The 21,052-nt window shown below is 39.7% G+C and overlaps 1 protein-coding gene across 2 annotated transcripts in view; it reads left to right on the forward strand.

The window, feature by feature from the left end:
- The window catches only part of CFAP47 (cilia and flagella associated protein 47), a 647,660-nt gene that overhangs the window by 287,602 nt on the left and 339,006 nt on the right, over positions 1 to 21,052 (forward strand). For both annotated transcript variants that reach the window (XM_045022903.1, XM_045023700.1), the window contains one exon: positions 12,087 to 12,270. In XM_045022903.1, coding sequence (XP_044878838.1) covers positions 12,087 to 12,270 — 184 coding nt within the window. The remainder of the gene's footprint in view (positions 1 to 12,086; positions 12,271 to 21,052) is intronic.

The following is a 21,052-nucleotide window of genomic DNA, read 5'->3' on the forward strand; positions in this document are numbered from 1 at the left end:
TAGTACAGATATGCTGTCGAGACTCTGTGACCTCCTTGCACCCTAAATGTTACTAAATTGCATTTATCCATTAATAACTTAGACATGCACAGTGTGTTTGTCACATTTGTGTACTGATATCTTAGCAAGAACATCATAGCATTTTTGAAAAAGTAAAATCTTATAAGCAGTGAAATGCCATTTAGATCTTCTAGCTTTATTGTGGTAGACTCAAGGAGTTCAATCCTACTTAGCTTAACATAGAGAAAGCTAAGGCCTGGTCTACACTGGGCGGGGGTGGGGGAGGGGGAAATCGATCTAAGATATGCAACTTCAGCTATGAGAATAGCGTAGCTGAAGTTGACGTATCTTAGATCGACTTAGATTGACTGACTTTGCATCCTCGTGGTGCGGGATCAATGGCCGTTGCTCCCCCGTCAACTCTGCTTCCGTCTCTCGCTCTGGTGGAGTTCTGGAGTTGACGGGGAGTGCGTTCGGGGATCGATGTATCACGTCTAGACAAGACACGATACATCGATCCCCGATAGCTCGATCACTACTTGCCAATCCGGCAGGTAGTGTAGACATACCCTGTGGGATGACTTGATTACAGTCTGTAAGTACCTACACAGGGAACTAATATTGATAATGGGCTCTTCAGTTTAACAGAAAAAGGTATAACAGGATCCAATGGTGGAAAGCTGAAAGTAAACAAATTAATACTGGAACTAAGGCATACATTTGTAACAGTGAGAGCAATTAACCGTTGGAACAATTTAACAAGGGCTGTGGTGGATTCTCAATCACTGACAATGTGCAAATCAAGACTGGATGTTTTTCTAAAAGATTTGCTCTAAGAATTATTTTGGGGAAGCTCCGTGGCCTTTGTTATACAGGAGGTTAGACCAGATGATCACAATGGTCCCTTCTGGTCTTGGAATCTATCAATCTATTATTTAGAGACATTTCATCAGGAATTTGATCATTTCTATTGCAGTAGTGTTACTAAACTTGTAAAGACCTCGAGAATACGTTATGTTAATTTTTTTAAAAGTGAAATTTTAGTATGTGAGTAAATCCAGAATATCTGCAATATCACTGAACATACAAGCACATTTCCATTATGAAAATAAAATGTAACTGTATATCAATCATGATCCAGGCCCTGGGCTGCATATTTTAGCACCCTCAGGATCTTGGAGCCATCTGACCATTAGGTAGATCCCTGGGCAGCTCTTTGTTATGCCAGCCTTGTAGCCATACCCAATGCTCTGTGGTAGAGGATAGTATAGAGGTTGCTAAAGCAGCCTTCTGCCACTAGAGGATTCCCCTATACAAGGGAAATCCTCTACTTAGCAGTTACATTGGCTGTAACATTCCTTTGTGCTGCCAGAACTGTGCAAAGCAGTCTTAATGAGGCTGCCTTTTACGTAATATCTAATTCAATAGGTTAAACATTGGTACAGGAATTGTGGTCTGCTCCCCTGTGTTTGAGAGCATTAAGGTACAGTATACATTAGTGGAAATAGGCTTATGAACAATAACTGTGGTTACTGAAAGAAAAAGAAGTGAGAAAAATACCATATAATAATAAAGAAAATGAAACTGTTATGCTGTTGTGTGTGTGTGAATGTATGGATTGTGGTGAAGAGTGGGGTACAAAGACAACTCCCACTCATAGGTCCCCAAAGATATTGTCCAATCTCTGTCTCTCTCACTTTATGAAGTTTTCTTTTAAACACTAATATTGCAAATTAATATATATATATATATAAAATAACAATAATCTACACTTTATACATCCATTTACAGTGTGTTCCTCACCATGGGGTGAAATCCTGATGCTGTAGAACTCCGATTTATGTTGGGGGGGGCATGATATACATCCATGGTATCTAGCCATAAGTTTCTTCCTCTAGGATGCTAGCTAATAAGTTTCTGGGGTGACATTTTTTGAGTGTTTCATACATAATGCTTCTGTACCTTTTAATTCATACTGCACAAAGAATCTGCTATACTGGAGCATTAGATCTGGATTTAGACAGGCCTGGGAATAGTGGGAGTAAGTATAGTGTCTTGTACCAGTAGTCATGCTAAAACCTAATGAGAATCCTAATATGATTTGAAGCTTAGGGTGGTTGATGAGAGTCAAGATTAGGTATGAATATTTAATGGTGAGATGTCAAAATATTTGAAATGTCATATTTGAGAATCAATAATAAAAAAGCATGAGGTGAATGCAATCTGCAGAGAGAGCCCTTTTCCTTGCACTGGAAATGTTCTTTTGTCAAATTTTACTTCAAGAGAAATATCACGGAGCTTCGCTTTGATTGATGCAGAAGAGATTTATTTAATAGATTAAAACCAATATATTTCTCCATTTGGTAAACCACTGTAAAGTTTAAACTCCGAAAAGCGATCATACTAAAGTCTGTCAAAATTCACGTATATTGGTCACATAAAAACAATCCGTAGTGTAGAAATTATGGAAGAGTTTATTGAAGAAGCCTGTGAGTAGAGTTATGTTTTACAATTTAGTCTGAAGCTCAAAGGCTACATTCTAGTTTGATGTCAGAATTGCCTAAAAAATCTGTAGTTTAGCAAATTTATATAGATTTGTGAAGTCCTTTAGAAAGGTTTTTGTAGATTAGTGCATAAGTAAAGAAGCTTTTGCTACAGATTCAATTACACATTCGAACAGAAGGAAAGGTGCCATCTACATTATTATTGCTTGCCATCCCTGCTTTGGTACCTCTAAAACCGAAATGATGTAGTTCTTTATTCGTAGTAATGGTTGTTTGCCTTTTATTTTGTAATTCTGTTAAGGAGCAGAGTTGTAACTGAAGAACTTGTCCTTGGGAGTCAAAGGAAAAATGCAGGTTCATTTCTGTACAGTATGTGACTGTAGCCCTTACGCATAGATGGCTGAATGTTCCCTCTATTTTTGGACCACTTTGCTAAAAATTCTCCTGGTAATTATTTCTTCTTGTCATACAAAGAGCAATTTATGCAAGTCCCTGGAAATTGTGTTTATTAGATGAATAATGCATCTATAGCACTCTCCAGTGAAACTCTGATTATTTACTTATTCCATTGTGCTCCTGCCCAAAGGCTTTAAATCAGGACTGGCACAACATTGTGTCAGGCAGTGTACAAACAAAGTATAGGAGTGTCAGGCAGTGTACAAACAAAGTATAGGAAGAGACAGTCCCTAATCCTTGAGAGCTTGGGATCTAATGAACACAGAAACAAAAAATGGGTGGGAGGAAAGGGATATAACATACAGATAAATGATCGAGGTGATGACCATTATGTGAATGTGTTTTTATTAATGGCGAGTGAGAGGGAAATGGTAGGGGGGGTTATATAAACAAAGATAATAGGAGAAAAGGAAAGGGAAGGTGAACACTGAAGAGAGAGGAAAGAATGGAGTGGAGCAGGGCAGGTTGGGAGGGCTGCCAGAGAAGGGATTGCGATGAGTGGAGGAAGCGGGGGGGAGGGGAGGTCGGAAAATCAACAAACAGTACAAAATGTCCAGAATCCATAATATAAAATGTACTCTGCTGTCACCACTGGTTCTGGGAGCTGTGTAGGTCTGGAAATGCGGGTGCGCCCCAACATGATCCCTTCCCTGTCTTGGATCTTCATTGCTGCCCTCTGTCCCCAGTGACTGTCTCAACCTTAAGAAGCACCTGCCTGTCCACCTCCTACCCCATATAACTGTGTGGAAAGGGTTCTTGGGACCCAATGCCTGATTAAGTCCTAGTTGAGTGAAGTAATGTTGGGGATCCAGCTGAGGCTCTTCTAACCTCCAGCTTCTGTTGTGCTGGAGTCTCTGCTCCTGGGGGCTTTCAGCTCTTTCTCTTGGAGATGCTGGGTTATTGTGACCTGGTGCCTTGGGATGGTGCGGGTGAGCATTTACACTCTGCCGGAGTTCTGATCTAGGGGAGGTGAGCAAGGGGTTCTATCTTGGTCTTTATCCAACCTCACCACTGCTCTGCTACCCTGACCCAGAACATTGTGGGAGTCCTCTGTTACAGATGCTTGGCTCTGATCAGGGCTCTTCTCTCACCAACTCGCCCCCAGTCATGTGACTCTAAGAGGGAAGTACCTAGGATATGGTGCATTTTAAACAGTACGTTTTAAACAACAATAACAAAAAACATCTTGGGTCAAATTCTGGTCTCAGTTGCATTTTTTAGAAATGAGATCATAATTGGGCCTATAATCTTTTTTTGTCTCACTGCTCAGTTTTTGACTTCTATCAAAGTGAAAGGGTGGTGTGTGTGTGTGTGTGTGTGTGTGTGTGTGCGCGCACACACACACACAGTCTTTTATAGAAAAGGATCCTAGAATTTTTCATAGTTAATTGCAAGCTATACACAAAACCACAAATAAACTATATAGATTTTAATACATCATTCAGGCAGCATCTGTTGATGTACATTGAAAGAGGGTACAATGTCCTCATTTCGGAGAATCTTTGAGCGCAAAAAAAATTAGAGTGGTTAGAAGTCATAGGCTGGAAGGAAAAAACAGAGTTAAAATGAGATTTGAAAATCATCATTGAGACAATTAGGTTCAGGGAAGCTCCCACACTGCCTCAGTCACCTGTAGCAGAAGAATCTACAATGCACGGAAAAGGGGGATGGGATACTTGGGGAGCAAATAGGATGGGCTGCAAAACAGAAAAATTCAGAATGACAAGGGTGGCTAATCTCCAGAGAATATTAATAAATTAATGAAGTCTGATGCTTGTAACAAAGCCTATTTTTCTATCTGCTCATACTGCAGACTCACCCTGGGAACTGAAAGTCAATTATGTTCTTCACCAGTAATAAAAATTTCACATTTTCACATTTTGGAACATCATTAACAGTTACGTTGATGCATGTGCCAGAATAAAATGTGCCTCGATCTCTTACAGCTGTATTGGCTGTTCAGTGATAACTGGAGTAAAAATTAGTAAACTTTTGTGTTTATTGCTAAATAAGCAGATATGATTTGGAATACATACAAAGGGAACAGATCTGTTGAATAACAAGGTACATTTTGTCACTCTTTCAGTGTTAACCACTCCTTTGTGGTCCTCCCCCCCACCCAATAAAAGTTTCAGGCTTCCTAGCTGTCACCTCTCTCGGGCAGAGATTCGCATCAATCTGTCTCTCGAGACTGCAGGCTTAGGCTTGCAGTCCCTCTGTGCTTCACTGTGATTTCCCCAATAGGTCTGACTGGGTCCAACATCTGTGGCTAACCTTTCTCCAGGGGCTGCCACAAGGATTGGGACCCCCCGGCCCCTTGGGCAGAAAGTCCTGTCTGTTTGCTGAATCAAAAGAAGGCCTTGAGTTTGTTTAAACTCAGCCTTTTATAGTAAAAGTGTCTTCTTTGTCCCTTGGTCTCTGATACCTTTTTGGAGTTGTTTACAGTTTCAGCAACTAGCCTTAATCAGCCCCCACAGTTTTTAGTTCCTGGAGGAGTTGTGGTAAACTTCCCCCTCCTGGAGTTGCATATAGTCCTTGGCTAACAATGGTACATAAACCATTCACAAACTTAATACAGTATGTTCACCCAAAGATATTGCATGGTCTTGCAATATCTGTCACACCTTTTATGTAGGTTTTTTTTCCCTGAATACGACTGTACTTTAAATCAACAAGTATTAGCCTTTTTTTAAAAAAAAAAAGATTATATTGATCTAGTTATGACAGTCAAAATGTTTACCACCTTTAATGAAGTTTGACCATTTCATATCTCACGTCAGAGCCATGACAGCTATGTTTTTCTCATATTTTAAAAATAGGGGAGAAATGTGAGCATGGATCCCCAAAATACTTAAATGCTTATGAAAATCATGATAATTTCTTCAAGATCCGCACAATTTATCTCTATATGTTCAGTGTTTCCACTGAAAAATTTGCTACCAAATAATTATTATATTACTAAATTTACCTGGGTTTCTCCAATTATATTGAATTTCTGACTGCAGCAAAATGTTGGACAATCATCTGATACCAAAAGCGTCCAAGCTATGGCTGTCAATTTGTTATCCAAATACCTCATAGGTTTGGATACAGAATAAACAGATGAATTTATTTGTTCAGTTCTGTGACTCCTGTCATAAACAATAAAGATGAGCAATCTTATTCCAAGCTGTCTCACTGATTTAAAAATAATACCACTTCTGCCCTGGGACAGGCTAGTTGGAATAGGTTATTGCTACTATCAGATGAATGATTTGTTTCAACTGTTGAATTTTAATAAAAGGATCAAATTTTAATTCAAATTCTCTTTTATGAATTCCCTCTACAGAGTCCCACTGTTGGGAAGCATGTGTCTTGGCACAATGGGACATTATTTAAAAGCAGTAGCAACTGGGGATACACACGTGTCCTTCACACACAGCTGAATATTTGAAGGAGTAGAAAAAACAGGCTGGATGTAGCTTAGCAATGGTTTCCGTATACCATAAACTTGTGTAATTTAGAGAATGGCAAGAGAGGGAGCTGTAAAAGCTGTAATTATTGCGAAAACTGGCAGAAATGACCAATGACGATGAACAAATTTTTAAGCTTAGGTACATAACAAGGACTAGTTTTGAAGTATAGTTACTTTCTGACATTGGTATTTGCTGAACTAGTTTGTAACTGCTGACCGTGGCAGTACGGTAGAGATACCGTAATATTTGATAGGGCATACTACTTTTGAGTAATTGAATGTATTAAACCATTAAAGTAATACTGTGATGCTGCTATAGTCTGTCAAGTTTAGATTTTTGGTATGATGGTTGAATGCATACATTTAATTCAAGCTAGTTACTCATTAATATTGTGTTGATCAGAAATCCAGAAATACCTTTTACCAAAAGGAAGAATGTTTTTGTCCTGAAAATTCCTTGTACTCCCTCTAGTTCATAAACCTCAGTGAAGTATCTTGGAAATATCACTTTATCTCAGTTTTAATTGATTACTTATAAAGCAGTATACAAACTCCTCCTCTCCCCACAATAAATGTTTGTCACTTCATTGGACTTTCCTTGTTCTTTGTATTGTTCAGCAATTCTGAAGACTTCGTGAAAAAATTCCAGAAGTTTGCGAGTGAAAAAAAATGTTATTGTTCTAGTATATTTTCTTTTTCCTTTCTTACCTTCCTTGAAAAGCTTTGAAGAGTTACAATTTGTTTCTGTTGTGTATTTGGTTGTCATGGTTTTTGTTGCTATGGCAACTGAGTTAGATTATTATGGGTTAGCTCAGCCGGTTTCAACCGGTTGAGTGAGCTCTCTGTATATCTGTAAATAAAATGGAGGTTTTGGTTAGCTGCCTGCTCTCTGGCCTCAAGTGATTGCTTCCTACACCGGCTGCCCCAAGGATATAACACTGGCGACGAGGATGGGATTCGGTGCTGCTCCAGTAACAGAAGGAAGTAGAAGTTAAGGTAAAGAACAAACAAACAAAAAAAGCTGCTTGTTTGCACTGACTGTGAAAGTGAAACTAAAAATCATGGCTACTCTGACCAGGCCCCTGGAGCCTTTTGATGAGAATACAGAGCAGTGGCATGTGTATACTGAGCGTTTTGAGCTTTTTGGTATTGCAAATGACATTACAGAAGCGAAGAAGGTGCCAATATTCTTAACTGTTGTAGGGGCTAAAACCTAACGCAGCTTACTACACCCTGTTAAGCCTGAGACTAAATCTTACAGTGACATTGTGGAAATCCTGGGGTCTCATTTCTCCCCAAAACCACTGGTAATTGCTGAAAGATATAGGTTCCACAAAAGAGACCAAAAGGAAGATGAAACAGTTGTACAATTTGTAGCCATTTTAAAAAAGCTAGCAGAACACTGTGAATTTAAAGAGATGTTAAATGATGCCCTGCGTGACAGGTTAGTGTGTGGCCTCTGCAGTGAAGCTATACGGAAGCGCCTACTGACAGAGGCTCAGCTTACATTACAGAAGGCTGTTGATATTGCTGTCTCCATGGAACTGGCTACAAGGGAGGCACAATACATCAGTGCATCCCCTAGGGTGCAAAAAGTGTCACAAGAACTGACCCACAAAACGGTGCAGAGTCAAGAATGTTACCGCTGTGGTAAGCCGGGTCACCAGGCATCAGAATGCTGGTGTAAGGACTTGGTGTGTCGACACTGTGGCAAAAAGGGACACATTGAGTATGCCTGTAAACAAAAGAAAAAGAGGCCTGTGGTCTGGCCAACAAAAAGAGGAACCTTGCATACCCTAGAGCAGACCCAGGATGATCAAGGTGACACCTCCTCACAAGAGGAAGTGCCACTGCATGTTTTGTCTTTGGCAGCGGGCTCACATGAATACTGGGTAACCCCTTTATTGGAGGGCAAACCTATACGCATGGAACTAGACACCGATGCAGCTGTCTCGCTGGTTCCTGAGACTGTGTATAAGGAAAAGCTACAGCATCTTCCGCTTAAGGCAACAAAAACTGTTCTGAAGACGTATACAGGTGAAGCTGTGCCCATGTTGGGCACTATTGATGTTAAGGTGGAGCTCAATGGACAGGCGGCTAAATTGCCACTGTTTGTGGTGAGAGGTGACTACCCAGCCTTAATGGGTAGGTCTTGGCTTGGGAAGATTCAACTGAACTGGGCAGAAGTGCACCAGATGACTAAAGAAGAAACCAGTCTGACCCCTATTCTAAGGAAACATGCTGCTGTTTTTGGAGATGATTTGGGAAGTATGAAGGGAATCACTGTGACATTGAACATTAAACCTGACAGTCCACCAAAATATCTGAAAGCCCGAACTGTGCCATATGCCATCAGGCCAAAAGTTGAAGCAGACCTGGAGCACCTGGTCACCAATGGAGTCCTAATACCAGTTACCCATAGCTCATGGGCCACTCCTATCGTTCCAATCGTGAAGAAAGATGTCTCTCTCTGGATTTGCGGTGATTTTAAAGTCACTGTCAACCCAGTGTTGTGTGCAGAGCAGTACCCGCTTCCCCGCATCGATGACCTCTTCGCAGGCCTGGCTGGGGGACAAAAGTTCAGTAAGATTGATCTGAGTCAAGCATATTTACAGATGCACGTCGATGAAAAGTCCCAAGAGCTGTTGACTATTGTGACTCATAAGGGGCTTTATCGATACTGTCGCCTACCCTTCGGAATAACATCTGCTCCCGCCCTGTTCCAGAGGGCTATGGACCAGATCTTGTGTGGCTTGTCAGGAGTTCAGTGCTATCTGGATGATATCCTGGTCACTGGAAGAAATGAAGAGGATCACTTAAAGAATTTAGAGGCTACCCTACAAAGACTGGAAGAGTATGGCCTACGAGTTCGCAAAGACAAGTGTGAATTCTTCAAGCCCTCTGTTGAATATTTGGGACACATCATTGATTCTGCAGGTCTTCATAAGGCCCCTGCAAAAGTTAAAGCTATTGTGGAGGCTCCCGCACCTCGAAATGTAAGCCAGCTGCGCTCGTTTCTAGGACTCCTGAACTATTATGGAAAGTTCATCTCACAGTTAGCCACACTGCTAAAACCACTTCATGAGCTCCTTGGGCAGAACAAGGCCTGGAAGTGGACTGAAGCCTGTGATGTTGCGTTTAACAAAGCTAAGGATGCATTGCTAAATTCTGAAGTTCTAACGCACTTTGATCCATCCTTACCACTGCAATTGGCCTGCGATGCCTCCCCTTATGGAGTGGGAGCAGTCGTGTCACATATTATGCCTTCAGGAGAAGAGAGACCTATTGCTTTTGCTTCACGCACTCTAAGCAAAGCAGAAACTAACTACGCCCAAATCGAACGTGAGGCATTAGGAATTGTTTTTGGAATTCGGAAGTTTCATCAGTACCTGTTTGGGCGAAAATTTACTCTTCTCACAGACCATCGACCTCTGACATCAATTTTTGGACCCTACACAGGCATTCCCCCATTAGCTGCTAGTCGTATGCAACGTTGGGCATTGTTACTTTCAGCACACACATATGAAATCAAATATCGGAAATCCACTCTGCACGGCAATGCAGATGGCCTCTCAAGGTTGCCTTTGCCGGTCAAACACCAAGATAGTGCCCAAAAGGAAATCTTCTACTTTGAACAGGTAGAGAATACACCCATCACTGCTACTCAGATAAAGAAGGCAACTCGCGTTGACCCAGTATTGTCCCACGTTATGGACCTGGTGATGCATGGAAAATCTCGACAAACCTCTCCGGTCTCATCCGATCTTGTTCCCTACATGTCCAAGCGGATGGAGTTATCGGTCCAATCTGGTTGTTTGTTGTGGGGGAGGCGTGTCATTATTCCACCACCACTGAGATCACAGATGTTAGAACAGCTACATTCCGGGCACTGTGGAATAGTGCGCATGAAGGAAATTGCACGAAGCTATTTTTGGTGGCCTGGACTGGACAGCGCTATTGAAGAGAAGGCAAAAGCTTGTATGTCATGTCAGGGTGTGAGGAATGCACCCCAGTGGGCACCCCTACACCCATGGGACTGGCCTGAAAACCCGTGGCAACGTATTCACGTTGACTTTGCTGGCCCCCTTGAAGGAAGCATGTTCTTGGTGGCAATAGATGCCCATTCTAAATGGCCAGAAGTCTCTATAATGCAGTCCACTTCTGCAGAGAGTACTATCCAAAAACTACGAGGACTCTTTAGTCGTTTTGGTCTGCCAGAACAACTTGTGAGCGACAACGGACCGCAGTTCGTTTCTCAGGAGTTTCAAAATTTTATGAAGGCAAATGGGATACACCACATCACGTCAGCACCATATCATCCGTCCACCAACGGATTAGCTGAAAGATTTGTGCAGACAATGAAAAACGCTTTGAAATTAGCAAGGGGACAACACTCCATTCAAAAGCGTCTGGATACCTTTTTACTTACCTACAGAAACACACCTCATTCTACGACCCACGCATCTCCGGCCTTTCTAATGATGGGACGACAGCTGCGCACTTGCTTTGATCTGCTGAAACCTTCTGAACCCCGACAAATTGTGCAACATCAGCAGCAATATCAAGTCATCAGACGGGCACCCAGAGCAAAAGACCGAACCTTTAGCCCGGGACAGCCAGTTTTGGCTCGGAATTTATACTTCCAGAGCTAAATGGGTTCCGGCCACAGTCATCACTCAAACAGGACCTGTTTCCTACACAGTCCGGACTGCAGAGAATCTTACCTGGCGGCGACATGTAGATCAGCTGTTGCCAGGTCATGCCAGTCCTCAGGACCCATCTGCAGTTGAGGGGTCTGACTTCACCTCTTCTGGTGAGGGACCGAATCACGAGTCACCTGTTTCTGACTGTTCTCCTCCATTACTGCCAGCGGCTGAGATACCCCTTTGCCCAGCACGAGCTGATACCACCTCCTCACCTGTTCGTGCTGCGGACCCTGAGCCCCTAGTGCTTTCGGGTGCAATAACACCAGAAGTTCGCCGTAATCCACCTAGAGACAGAAGGCCTCCTCATCGGCTGGATCTTTAGCTAGGGCGAACCCATGGTTATGGGGCAAAATAATCCCCAGGGTTTAGCCGGGAATGGAGGCAGTCTACCCTCCTTCTCTAGTCTAGTGTGTGTTTTATTTAGGGGATGTTCTTATTAGGGGGGGAGGAATATGTTGTCTATTTGGTTGTCATGGTTTTTGTTGCTATGGCAACTGAGTTAGATTATTATGGGTTAGCTCAGCCGGTTTCAACCGGTTGAGTGAGCTCTCTGTATATCTGTAAATAAAATGGAGGTTTTGGTTAGCTGCCTGCTCTCTGGCCTCAAGTGATTGCTTCCTACACCGGCTGCCCCAAGGATATAACAGTTTCTGAGCAGCATGAGAACCCTTTCAGGAACATATAAGGAGGCTTGTAGATCACAAGATTTGTTCACATCCATAAGAGGAAGAGTTTTTAGATTCATTTTATCTATTTGATTCACTATTTTGCAACTTAGAATTAATTGTTTGGGGAACCCATCTGTAGTAATATTTGCAAAAGTTAATAATCAGCTATTCTACCTGTTTAATTATGCACTCTTATTTTGTTTGTCTGAGTCTCTAAAAACAGAATGTATTTACATTTAAAGTTTTTATTATGGTTGCACTTATTATTCAAACATACATATTGTTCCTTTATTTGCAGAGAGATGCACTGTATAGGCCTACTCAATATCCCGAAAAGTTAAAATCTGTGGACTACAGTATAGAAGTGAGCATGCCAGAATATTTTGAAATCCCTGAAAAACTCTCTATTCCTGTGTCAGCAACAAGCAGAGTTAATTCTAAAGCCTTTTCAGAGGAAGACCATCAGGCTGTGAAAGCAACAGGTAATAAGCAACTTATTATTTGAACTGCAACTGATAACTTGGCATCCTTAAATTGTCTTCCTCTCCCAATTCTTTCCCACTATATCCACAAAGGGTATATCTACACAGCATTTTGGAGCGCGTGGCAGCAAGCCTTTCAGCCCAGATGTTCCTCAATGGCCCATCTGATTTTAATAGTTTTTTTGGATGGGTGGTGGTTCATAAGTTCAGAACAAACATTTTCAAAGTTATAAAGCAAAATTTACATATTTCCTTATAGCGTGGAATACAGACATTTCAAGTGAGATTACTGCAAGCAGCAGCTTACAAGTATTTCAGAAAGTCTAAACACTAAATACTTTCTTATAAGACTAATACTTATTGTGAGCAAAACTAACATACAGGTGAACAGGTTTGGTCTCCAGCTTTGAGTTTGTTAGTTCTTAGTTAATGCCTGCAGCCTGGGCAAGAGCTGGCATCTGGCCTGCCAGCCTCACACTCTCTGTCTTATTGCCTTCTAACTCTTATGTTTTCCACTGAAATTTTAAATATTTTCCCCATTGCTCAGCATCTTTTGAATTTCAGACTCCCTCTGCTATTAATTTTTTACAACTTGGAAAATGTGTTACTTACTTACTTTTATAAAACATTTTGAGCAGTTGGTATAGAAATTGTATTTTTCAGTTTGCTGTAATTTGTATGCCATGATATCTGGGCACAGGTATAGTCATATGTAATAGTAACATGAAACCAGTGCTGTCATAGGTTTTTGATTCAAGTTTCAGTACATTTCTTGCCATCAGCTCATGCTAGTGAAAGGCAGTTGGAAGCCTTCGAAGGGTTATGTTCACATTGCCCTGGAATCTTAAAACTCTGTCTGTCCTGTGAGAAGTGAATATTGTCCACAGACCATTGACTGATTGAGAACTGCTGGCCTAATTAGTCATTAAGATATTACATATGTGCAGCATAGCTCTGACAATTAAATTTCCCTTTTGCCTTTCTTTTCTTAAGAAAACAAAAAGCATGAAACCACAACTGCCCATTCACATTAATATTTACAATATGGTCCCAAGTAGCCTTTGAATTTCACTCTTCATTGAGATGTAGCAAGTTTTGCAAGTATAGTTCACTCTCTGATGAAGTGAAAAGGATGGGAAAGGAGTGAATGGCATTGTTGCTGCTGTTGTTTTTCTCCAAGGCTGTGTTAACTGGATTTCAAACAAACAAACAAAAAAAACCCCAGCAGATGAGGATAGCAGGAACAGGTTAAAAAAAACATGGAAAGTTAATTTTTTATCTCTTGTATGACTGTGTTCTGTGTGTTTCAATGAGACATTTATACCCTCCGCTACCCAGATTTATCCCAGCAGTAATTCCTGGACCAGACAGGCCAGGCTGTGTATTGTGAGGTTACAAAAGAGGAGGGTCCTTGCAAGGCTCTGCTAAAATCTAGGGGCCTGATCTGATTAACAGACCCTTGAAATCATTGAGACTCTATGCATGAGTAATATTGGTGAATGTTGGTTGTTTACAGGAAAGACCCTTAGGCATGATGAACACCTAGTCACCTGATAAATATGCTGATAAATTATTTCTGATAGCTTATTTCTTCTATTTTTATTTTTACACCAAACCTAGTGAAGGGCCTTAGCACTCAGTAAAGACTGTTTACATGCAAAGTTTGAAGACTTATTTGCTCAGCCTTTTCAAATTATTGATCAGCAAAGAAAGTCTTCAGATGTTGTATTAGGAACATAGTAATTGCCATTCTGGAGCAGCCCAGTGGTCCACCAAGTCCAGTGTCCTGTCTCTGACAGTGTCCATTACCAGATGATCCACAAGAAGGTGCAAGAAACTCCAGAGTGGTTAATTAAAGAGCAACTTTCCTACAGGGAAAGTTTCTTTCTAACCCTTTGGTTAGAGGTTGGCTTATGTCCTGAATCAGGGGAGTTCATATCCCATCCAAAGTATATGTGTAGTCGTTCTTCTCCTCCCTGCCCCCCCCCGCCCGCCCACCAAACTTTTCATTCTTCAGTAGCTTCGAAATGTTGAACTAGGTCTTTAAAATTTATTTCTTTTTAGAGTTCCTTGAGGGTAGTGCTAAAACACAAATACTATCAGCAATCTTCATCTGTATCTCAAGCTACAATAATACTACTAATACTAATAAAACTTTCATTCTGCCACTGGAGTTATAATCTTGTACTGAATAGACTGGTTTATACTTTTTTAATATCCTTTGGAATGGGGAACTTTATATTTCCTGTGCCAAGGTGGCTTTTTTGTTATTTCTTTTGGCTTCTGGAACAGTGAGCGAGGGTATGTCCGATCTTCTCTTCTTGAACTTTTATAAAAACAAAGTAGCCTTTTGTCCAGGTCATATGTATTTATCTATAGTGATTTTACCGCTGTTTTTGAACTGGTCAATCTCATTGTCATTGTTTTTTCTTCTCATAAGCATTAATCTGAAACCTAAATTCACCCTGTATAAATGTGATGTGAAAACATTATCCAGGCATAATAATTCTTGTGGAAGTTCACATAACTTTGTAATTTATGAAGGTAAGTGCAAAGGGTGAACTATTGTCATATAATTGGTATAATCTGTATGTGTCCTGCCTCTCTTATCAGCTGTTCCTGTTATGTTTTAAATGGGAAGTAACCAACAATTGTTTGTCTATATGAGGAAACTGAATGGAATAGCTACTGAGGAATAAGTTATTACACAATAGCTATTCCAGAAAATTTGCCTGTGTGGACATTCTATTCCAAAATAAGACACTTCATTCCAGAATAATTAGTCTGCTTTGGAAGTTCACTAATTATTCCAAATAAATGTGATTTTATTCTGGAATAGAGTGTCTACATGGGTAGCCGTTCCAAAATAGCTGTTCCAGTAAATTTCCTCATATAGACAAGCCCTAAGAAATGAGGTAGTGACATGATTCCACAATACCTGCAGGAGTGACACCATCAAGCTATCAGACAAGGAAAATGGACTAAATGTCACAACAAATACCTGACTAAAGTAAAGTAAATAGGTAGTCTGTTTATTTCTCTCACAACTATTATTTAAATACCTCTGCATTTACTTGGTTGACTTTCATTTTTTTTCAGTACTTGGTGAAGATTATAGTTTCTTGAATTAGCAAAAATGAAAACAGATTCTGATTGATCTTTGGCAGTTCAAAAATAACCATAAATTAAAAGCCACTTGCATTGTAGGCTAGAAACTTGGTACTGTACATATTATGCTTTTGACAGTCATTATTAAGAGGTTGGAATCTATTCAGATATTTAAAATGTTGGTTTCCAGTACTGGCACTGACTGCATAAAGTTAAGATTGTGTAGAATACTCAAAATTATTTCTTAGAATTTTACCTTCAATAGAGATTGATGAAAATGTACTGGGTTAAGTCATAGAATCATAAAATATCAGGATTGGAAGGGACCTCAGGAGGGCATCTAGTCCAACCCCCTGCTCAAAGCAGGACCAATCCCCAGACAGATTTTTACCCCAGTTCCCTAAATGTCCCCATCAAGGATTGAACTCACAACCTTGGGTTTAGCAGGCTAATGCTCGAACCACTGAGCTATCCCTCCTCCCCTTTAGTCTTATGTTGTTTAAGCTTATGGATACAATATATATGGCAGAATGTCTTACATGGGATACATGGCCAATTTCTTTACCCAAAAAGTTATGAATTGTCAATATGATTACTGAAAATCTTTGTGATGGGTGCAGAAAATCTTGAAAGATAATAAAATGGAAATCAAATGTCTCAGGGAATCCCTTGCAAGCCTCTTGACAAGATAATATATATATAGTCACTGCATCTGAAAAGAGCTTTTATGTGAAGCAGACAACACCTTTTATATAAACCAATTTATCTTGACACCAATTTGACTCGCCATGTTTTTTACATACTTTTATGTGTAAATATTTTTACATACTTGTCTTCATGTATTTCACATTGTTATTCATTCATTGGTATCATTGTGACTTGAGGCTGAAATGAAAAATCATTGAACCAGAGCTGTGGCAATGACAAGAGTCAACTCCAAGTCCATTCAGCCTCTTGAATTTTCAAAGCACCCACTTGGAATTCATTGCTGTTCTAGCACTGTGGCATGTAGGGAATACAAAACTGGCTTTACTATACTGCATGAAAACCCTTCTTTCTTTTGTCTTATCTGAGAATTTTTTATCGTCTTTGTGTTAAATGTGTTTCTGTGTGTAAGTATATATGACCTAATTAAATAAGTAGTATTAACGGTTTACATTTTTGTATCTGTGCTGCTGGTATTTGTTCTTTAAAAAGAAAAGTTGTTTAATTATTAATTTGATTTTTTGTAATTGAACTGCTGCCTGATTATGTGACAATTGATAATTTATTTGATGACGTGTTTTGAGATATCCTAAATTACCTGGTTGTTTTGTCTGGTAGAGGTATCTGTCTATACAGAAGTGCCTATAGAAAATGGTCAACTTTTCTGAATGAGAAATGCAATTACTTATAGAATATTAAAAAATAGTTTGTATAAGTTTGTATAAGTTGTTACTATAAACACATATTACAGCTTTTTCTGAGTCATTTTCTAATTTTTTAGTTAAAATACACTAAAGTTAGGGACTATCATGCAATATAAATATACAAAAATTTCCAGGAAAAACATAGTTAATATTGAATAACACTGAAATAATCTATATTTACTTCAACCAGAAAAACACTGCAGAGGAGGTTATACTTTTCTTAGAAAACACAAATGTTAATCTGAAAATTCTAAGTTAAGTTTGGTATTTGAAAAAATACCAAAAATGCTCCAATGTACAAAAAGTCACTCAAACAACCTTAACTCTGCCCCATTAGTGGGATCTTGAGAGAAACCAGAAATTGAGAAAACGGTGTCTCTCCATTACACATGTTCATCTCATTAATGACCACAAAAATGCAAGACATTCATTATCTCCAAGAGAACAGGAACAGACTCCTAGACTTCTTTTTTCAGCCATCCTCCTGGCTTCCAAATATGGCTTCTTCCTGTCCCCTGCCCTCTAGTCCAGACTACTGCACTTACATCCCAAGTATTCCTTCTCTCACAGTCCCTCCCATTGTGATTGTCTGCATCTAGCTACCATGCACATTACTGCCCATGAGGCAATGCTCACTTCAATGAGTTTTTATAATGCAGTCATCCAGCTGATGCATGTATGATCAATCTTGTGCATGTATATTAGGCCAAATCTTATAGACCCTTATGCACGTGAGCAACTTCAATTTAATTCAGTGGAACAACTCATATGCATACATGATTTCAGGATAATGACCTTAAATTTGTATACTCATTGTGTCTTTATAGCACCTACCACAATAAGACCCAAATTCTGATTGGGGCATCTGGGTGTTTCAGAAATATAAATATTTAATGTTAAATGCATGTAAAATGTGTATATACTTAAATATATTTGTACACACCTGAAAAGATACCAGTTTATATAATAGAAATGTTAAGTGAATTTATACCAATGTTTATGTATTCTCTCACTAAAGGTTTTAAGTATCTGTTAAGTATTCCTCTAACACCCTAAGGTATCCCCGTAATTTCTGCATGTCCCCTCTCCAAATCTATGAAAGTCGCTTTTGATGAGTACTTTTGGAATTGTTTGAAGTTTATATATGAATCTGTTTCAGGGGTATGATGACCTCCAAAATCATTAGGCAGATTTCTGAAAAATGACTATTTAAGACCCCTTTTCTCTGGAAATGTTGTAAATTTCTTTAGCTTTTCCAGGAAATTCTGTCCTGGGATGAGATATAGTGTGTAAAATTTCAGGTGGATTTGTTAGTTTTTCTGAGGAAGAGGAGCAGGGCAGAAATCAAGTTTATAAACCACCTTCAACCTTAGCTGGGTATGGACATACTCTGCGCGTGAAGTGAGTGTGTAAACTTCTAGACCTAGCTAAAGCTGTGTGCATGTGGACCGAAAAGCTACAATTATGTATGTATGGTGTACGTCTTTAAAAATATTCCAATACCAGATAAACAGTTTGTTTTTAGCTAGTGCTTATGAATGCTTTTGCTTTATTATGGTGTTAAAGATTTTATTTTTTAATATGCTCCATTTTTCAAAGCTTGTTCTTGAATAACTTAATGAACCTTTCTTATAATGATTATTTTTTTCTTTGTGTTTTGATATTAAATCAATCATAGACCAGTAGTGTGGAATGAGAACAAGGTCAGGTTTTAACTGAAGGTTAAATTATTTTCTTTATTTCTTTTTAGTTTTTTGCTATTTTTGTTAATTTGTAGTGTCAGTTTTTTAGTTGGAAGATTGTTTAGATAGTTCTGGATTTTAGAAAAAAAGTGAAGACAGTAGTTTGCTTTTTAAAAATCTGTCTTCCTAGACACACTTTGAATCTAGCATAAATAAATAAATACATAATAAACTAGTTACGGCTTGATCATGCTGTTTTGCACAAAGAACTCCAGGTGAAGTTGACAGAAGTTCTGAGTACAGATAGATAGCAGGATTGGGCATTCATGAGCTGTTATCAGTATGAAGTAGTCTGTCAGATTTATAAATGGCTAAAGCCCACAAATGGGCTCGTTGGTCTTGAGTGGGCCTAGAAAAAAATTATTTTTGTCATCCCTACTGCAAACTGAATTGATACTGTCCTTCTAACCACTATGCTCAGAGCCAGCCTGAGGACTTTTAGTACACATCCCAAATGTAACAGGAGGCAGAGGGGAGAAATTTTTAGCCCATCCCCTCTTTGCTGCAAACTCCTGATGCAGCAGTTTAGAAGATCTGTTTGTTCCTTTTAATGTTAGCAATCAGTTCACATCTGTTCCTGTTTTCTAGACTGTCTTCACAAAGAAAATGGCTAGAAACATACTTTCTTCATTCAAATGAAAGCTGGAAAATCTCCTTTACATTTCAAAGCCTCCACAAACTAGGGAGAACTGTGGCATTCCTGGGACTTAAAGGCCTACTCTGGAAAAAAAACAGGGATTTATGTGTGTGTGTGTGTGTGTGTGGTTTATATAATGAAGCCCTTGAGAGACCATATATATATGTATGGTCTCTCAAGGGCTTCATTATATAAATGTATATTCCTAATTATAGAATTTTTCTGGGAAAGTACAGCATGCTGTTGAGCAATTAAAAGAAAAGCTGTATATTATACAGAATAATGTTATGATAATACATATTTGTAAGGCACCAATTTCCATAATATCTGGGAGCCAAATTATGGCCCTTTTTGCTTTTGCCTTGTAAATATGCAAAATATAATGCTACAAAATCAGCATTATTTTGCACCCATATTCTGATTTATTATTAATTATTTGTATTACAGTAGCTCCTAGAGGCCACAACTGACCTGTTCAAAGAGCAGGAGTAATCTGAGCAGAGAAGGGTGCGTAAAGGCTATATGCAAATCAGGGAAGTATCCACTAAAAATGCTTTCCATGACACCTGAGCTCCATCTGGGAATGCTCCTTACGCAGCCAAAGGTTCTCACAGCCTGCAGAGTAAGAACGGTGTGGGTTTTATGGAAGCTAAAGTCAGTTTGCAACAGTTGTGCTCTGGAATTCCTGTCCTGGCCACTGTTACTTTTCGTTGTATGTACTCTGTGTGTCAGCAGGAGCCAGAGCTTGAGCTGAAATGTTCATTTTTTCATCTTAAGGGCCAGTTGTGGCTGATGCTTGTAAATGTTCATAAAGTCGCAAGAAGCCTCCTCCATTGTTCTGGGGCTGGCCACAGTTGCAGGTCTTGCATTCTGTGTCTTGGTCCCTCCCTCCAACACTGCCACTCTGATGATCCAAAAGTAGCTTGGAGTCTCCAGGGACCCTTGAGTTGCAGATCTCAGTCACAAATGTTGGATATACACCCTCAGTGAGAGGGGGTCAGACAACCTCAGCTTTTTCCCCAGTCAGTCTTCCTAATAGTAAAATGTTTTTTCCAGAAAGCTTATTCAGAGTCATGCTGCCCTGTCACTTAGGAAGTAACCCAGGAGCCCAGGACAGAGAGCAGCTCAGAGCTATAGCAGCAATTAATTTCTCCTACTGAGAGTGAAGAATGTCTCCCTGTTTGGAAGTATGTGGCCTTTGCATGAAGTAGGGGGCAGGATGTCACAAAGGTGGGGATGGAGATGGTGAGTTAAGACTGCAAAGTACAACACTAAGGCTTCTATGTTTTCTGCTGCTTGGTCTGGAGTCCTGCCTGCTACAGAATTAGCTACTGATCATGAAATTTAGGGGTTTTTTTTGTTTTTTTAAAAAGGAGAAAGACTAATGAACTGTACAAAGCAATTGAAACACATTGCAATTTTTTTTATGTACAGGCTTTCATTAGTGGTGTTCAAGTTATCAGCAGGAGGTAAACCCGGCTTCCTCCTGTGCAGTTCATAGCAGGACCCAGATGCAGCGGAATCAGTGTGTTTCTGCTGCATTGTGGAGGAAGGGCAGGATTTGGGGAGCCTGTGTAGAGGGGTCATGCTTCCTACATTCTGTAGGGCCGGTGTGCTTATCTTAGTGGAGAACATAATAATTTCCAGTATTTGATCGCACTGATGGTTCATCTAGTGCAGCATCCTATCTTGGAGAGGCCAGAAGCAGCCTTATGATAGGCCTTTGTATGATAAACTGCCCCCAGAGAAAGGTTCCTCCTAACTTCCAGTCATTAGACGTTGGTTCATGCCCTGAGCTATGACAATTAATAGTCCTTCAAAAATGATTATTTTTTAATGTTTACTATTATAAATTTGGACATTCTTGTTATCTGTATAAATATTCA

The sequence above is a fragment of the Mauremys mutica genome, chromosome 1, assembly GCF_020497125.1.
Source record: "Mauremys mutica isolate MM-2020 ecotype Southern chromosome 1, ASM2049712v1, whole genome shotgun sequence".
Lineage (NCBI taxonomy): Eukaryota > Metazoa > Chordata > Testudines > Geoemydidae > Mauremys > Mauremys mutica.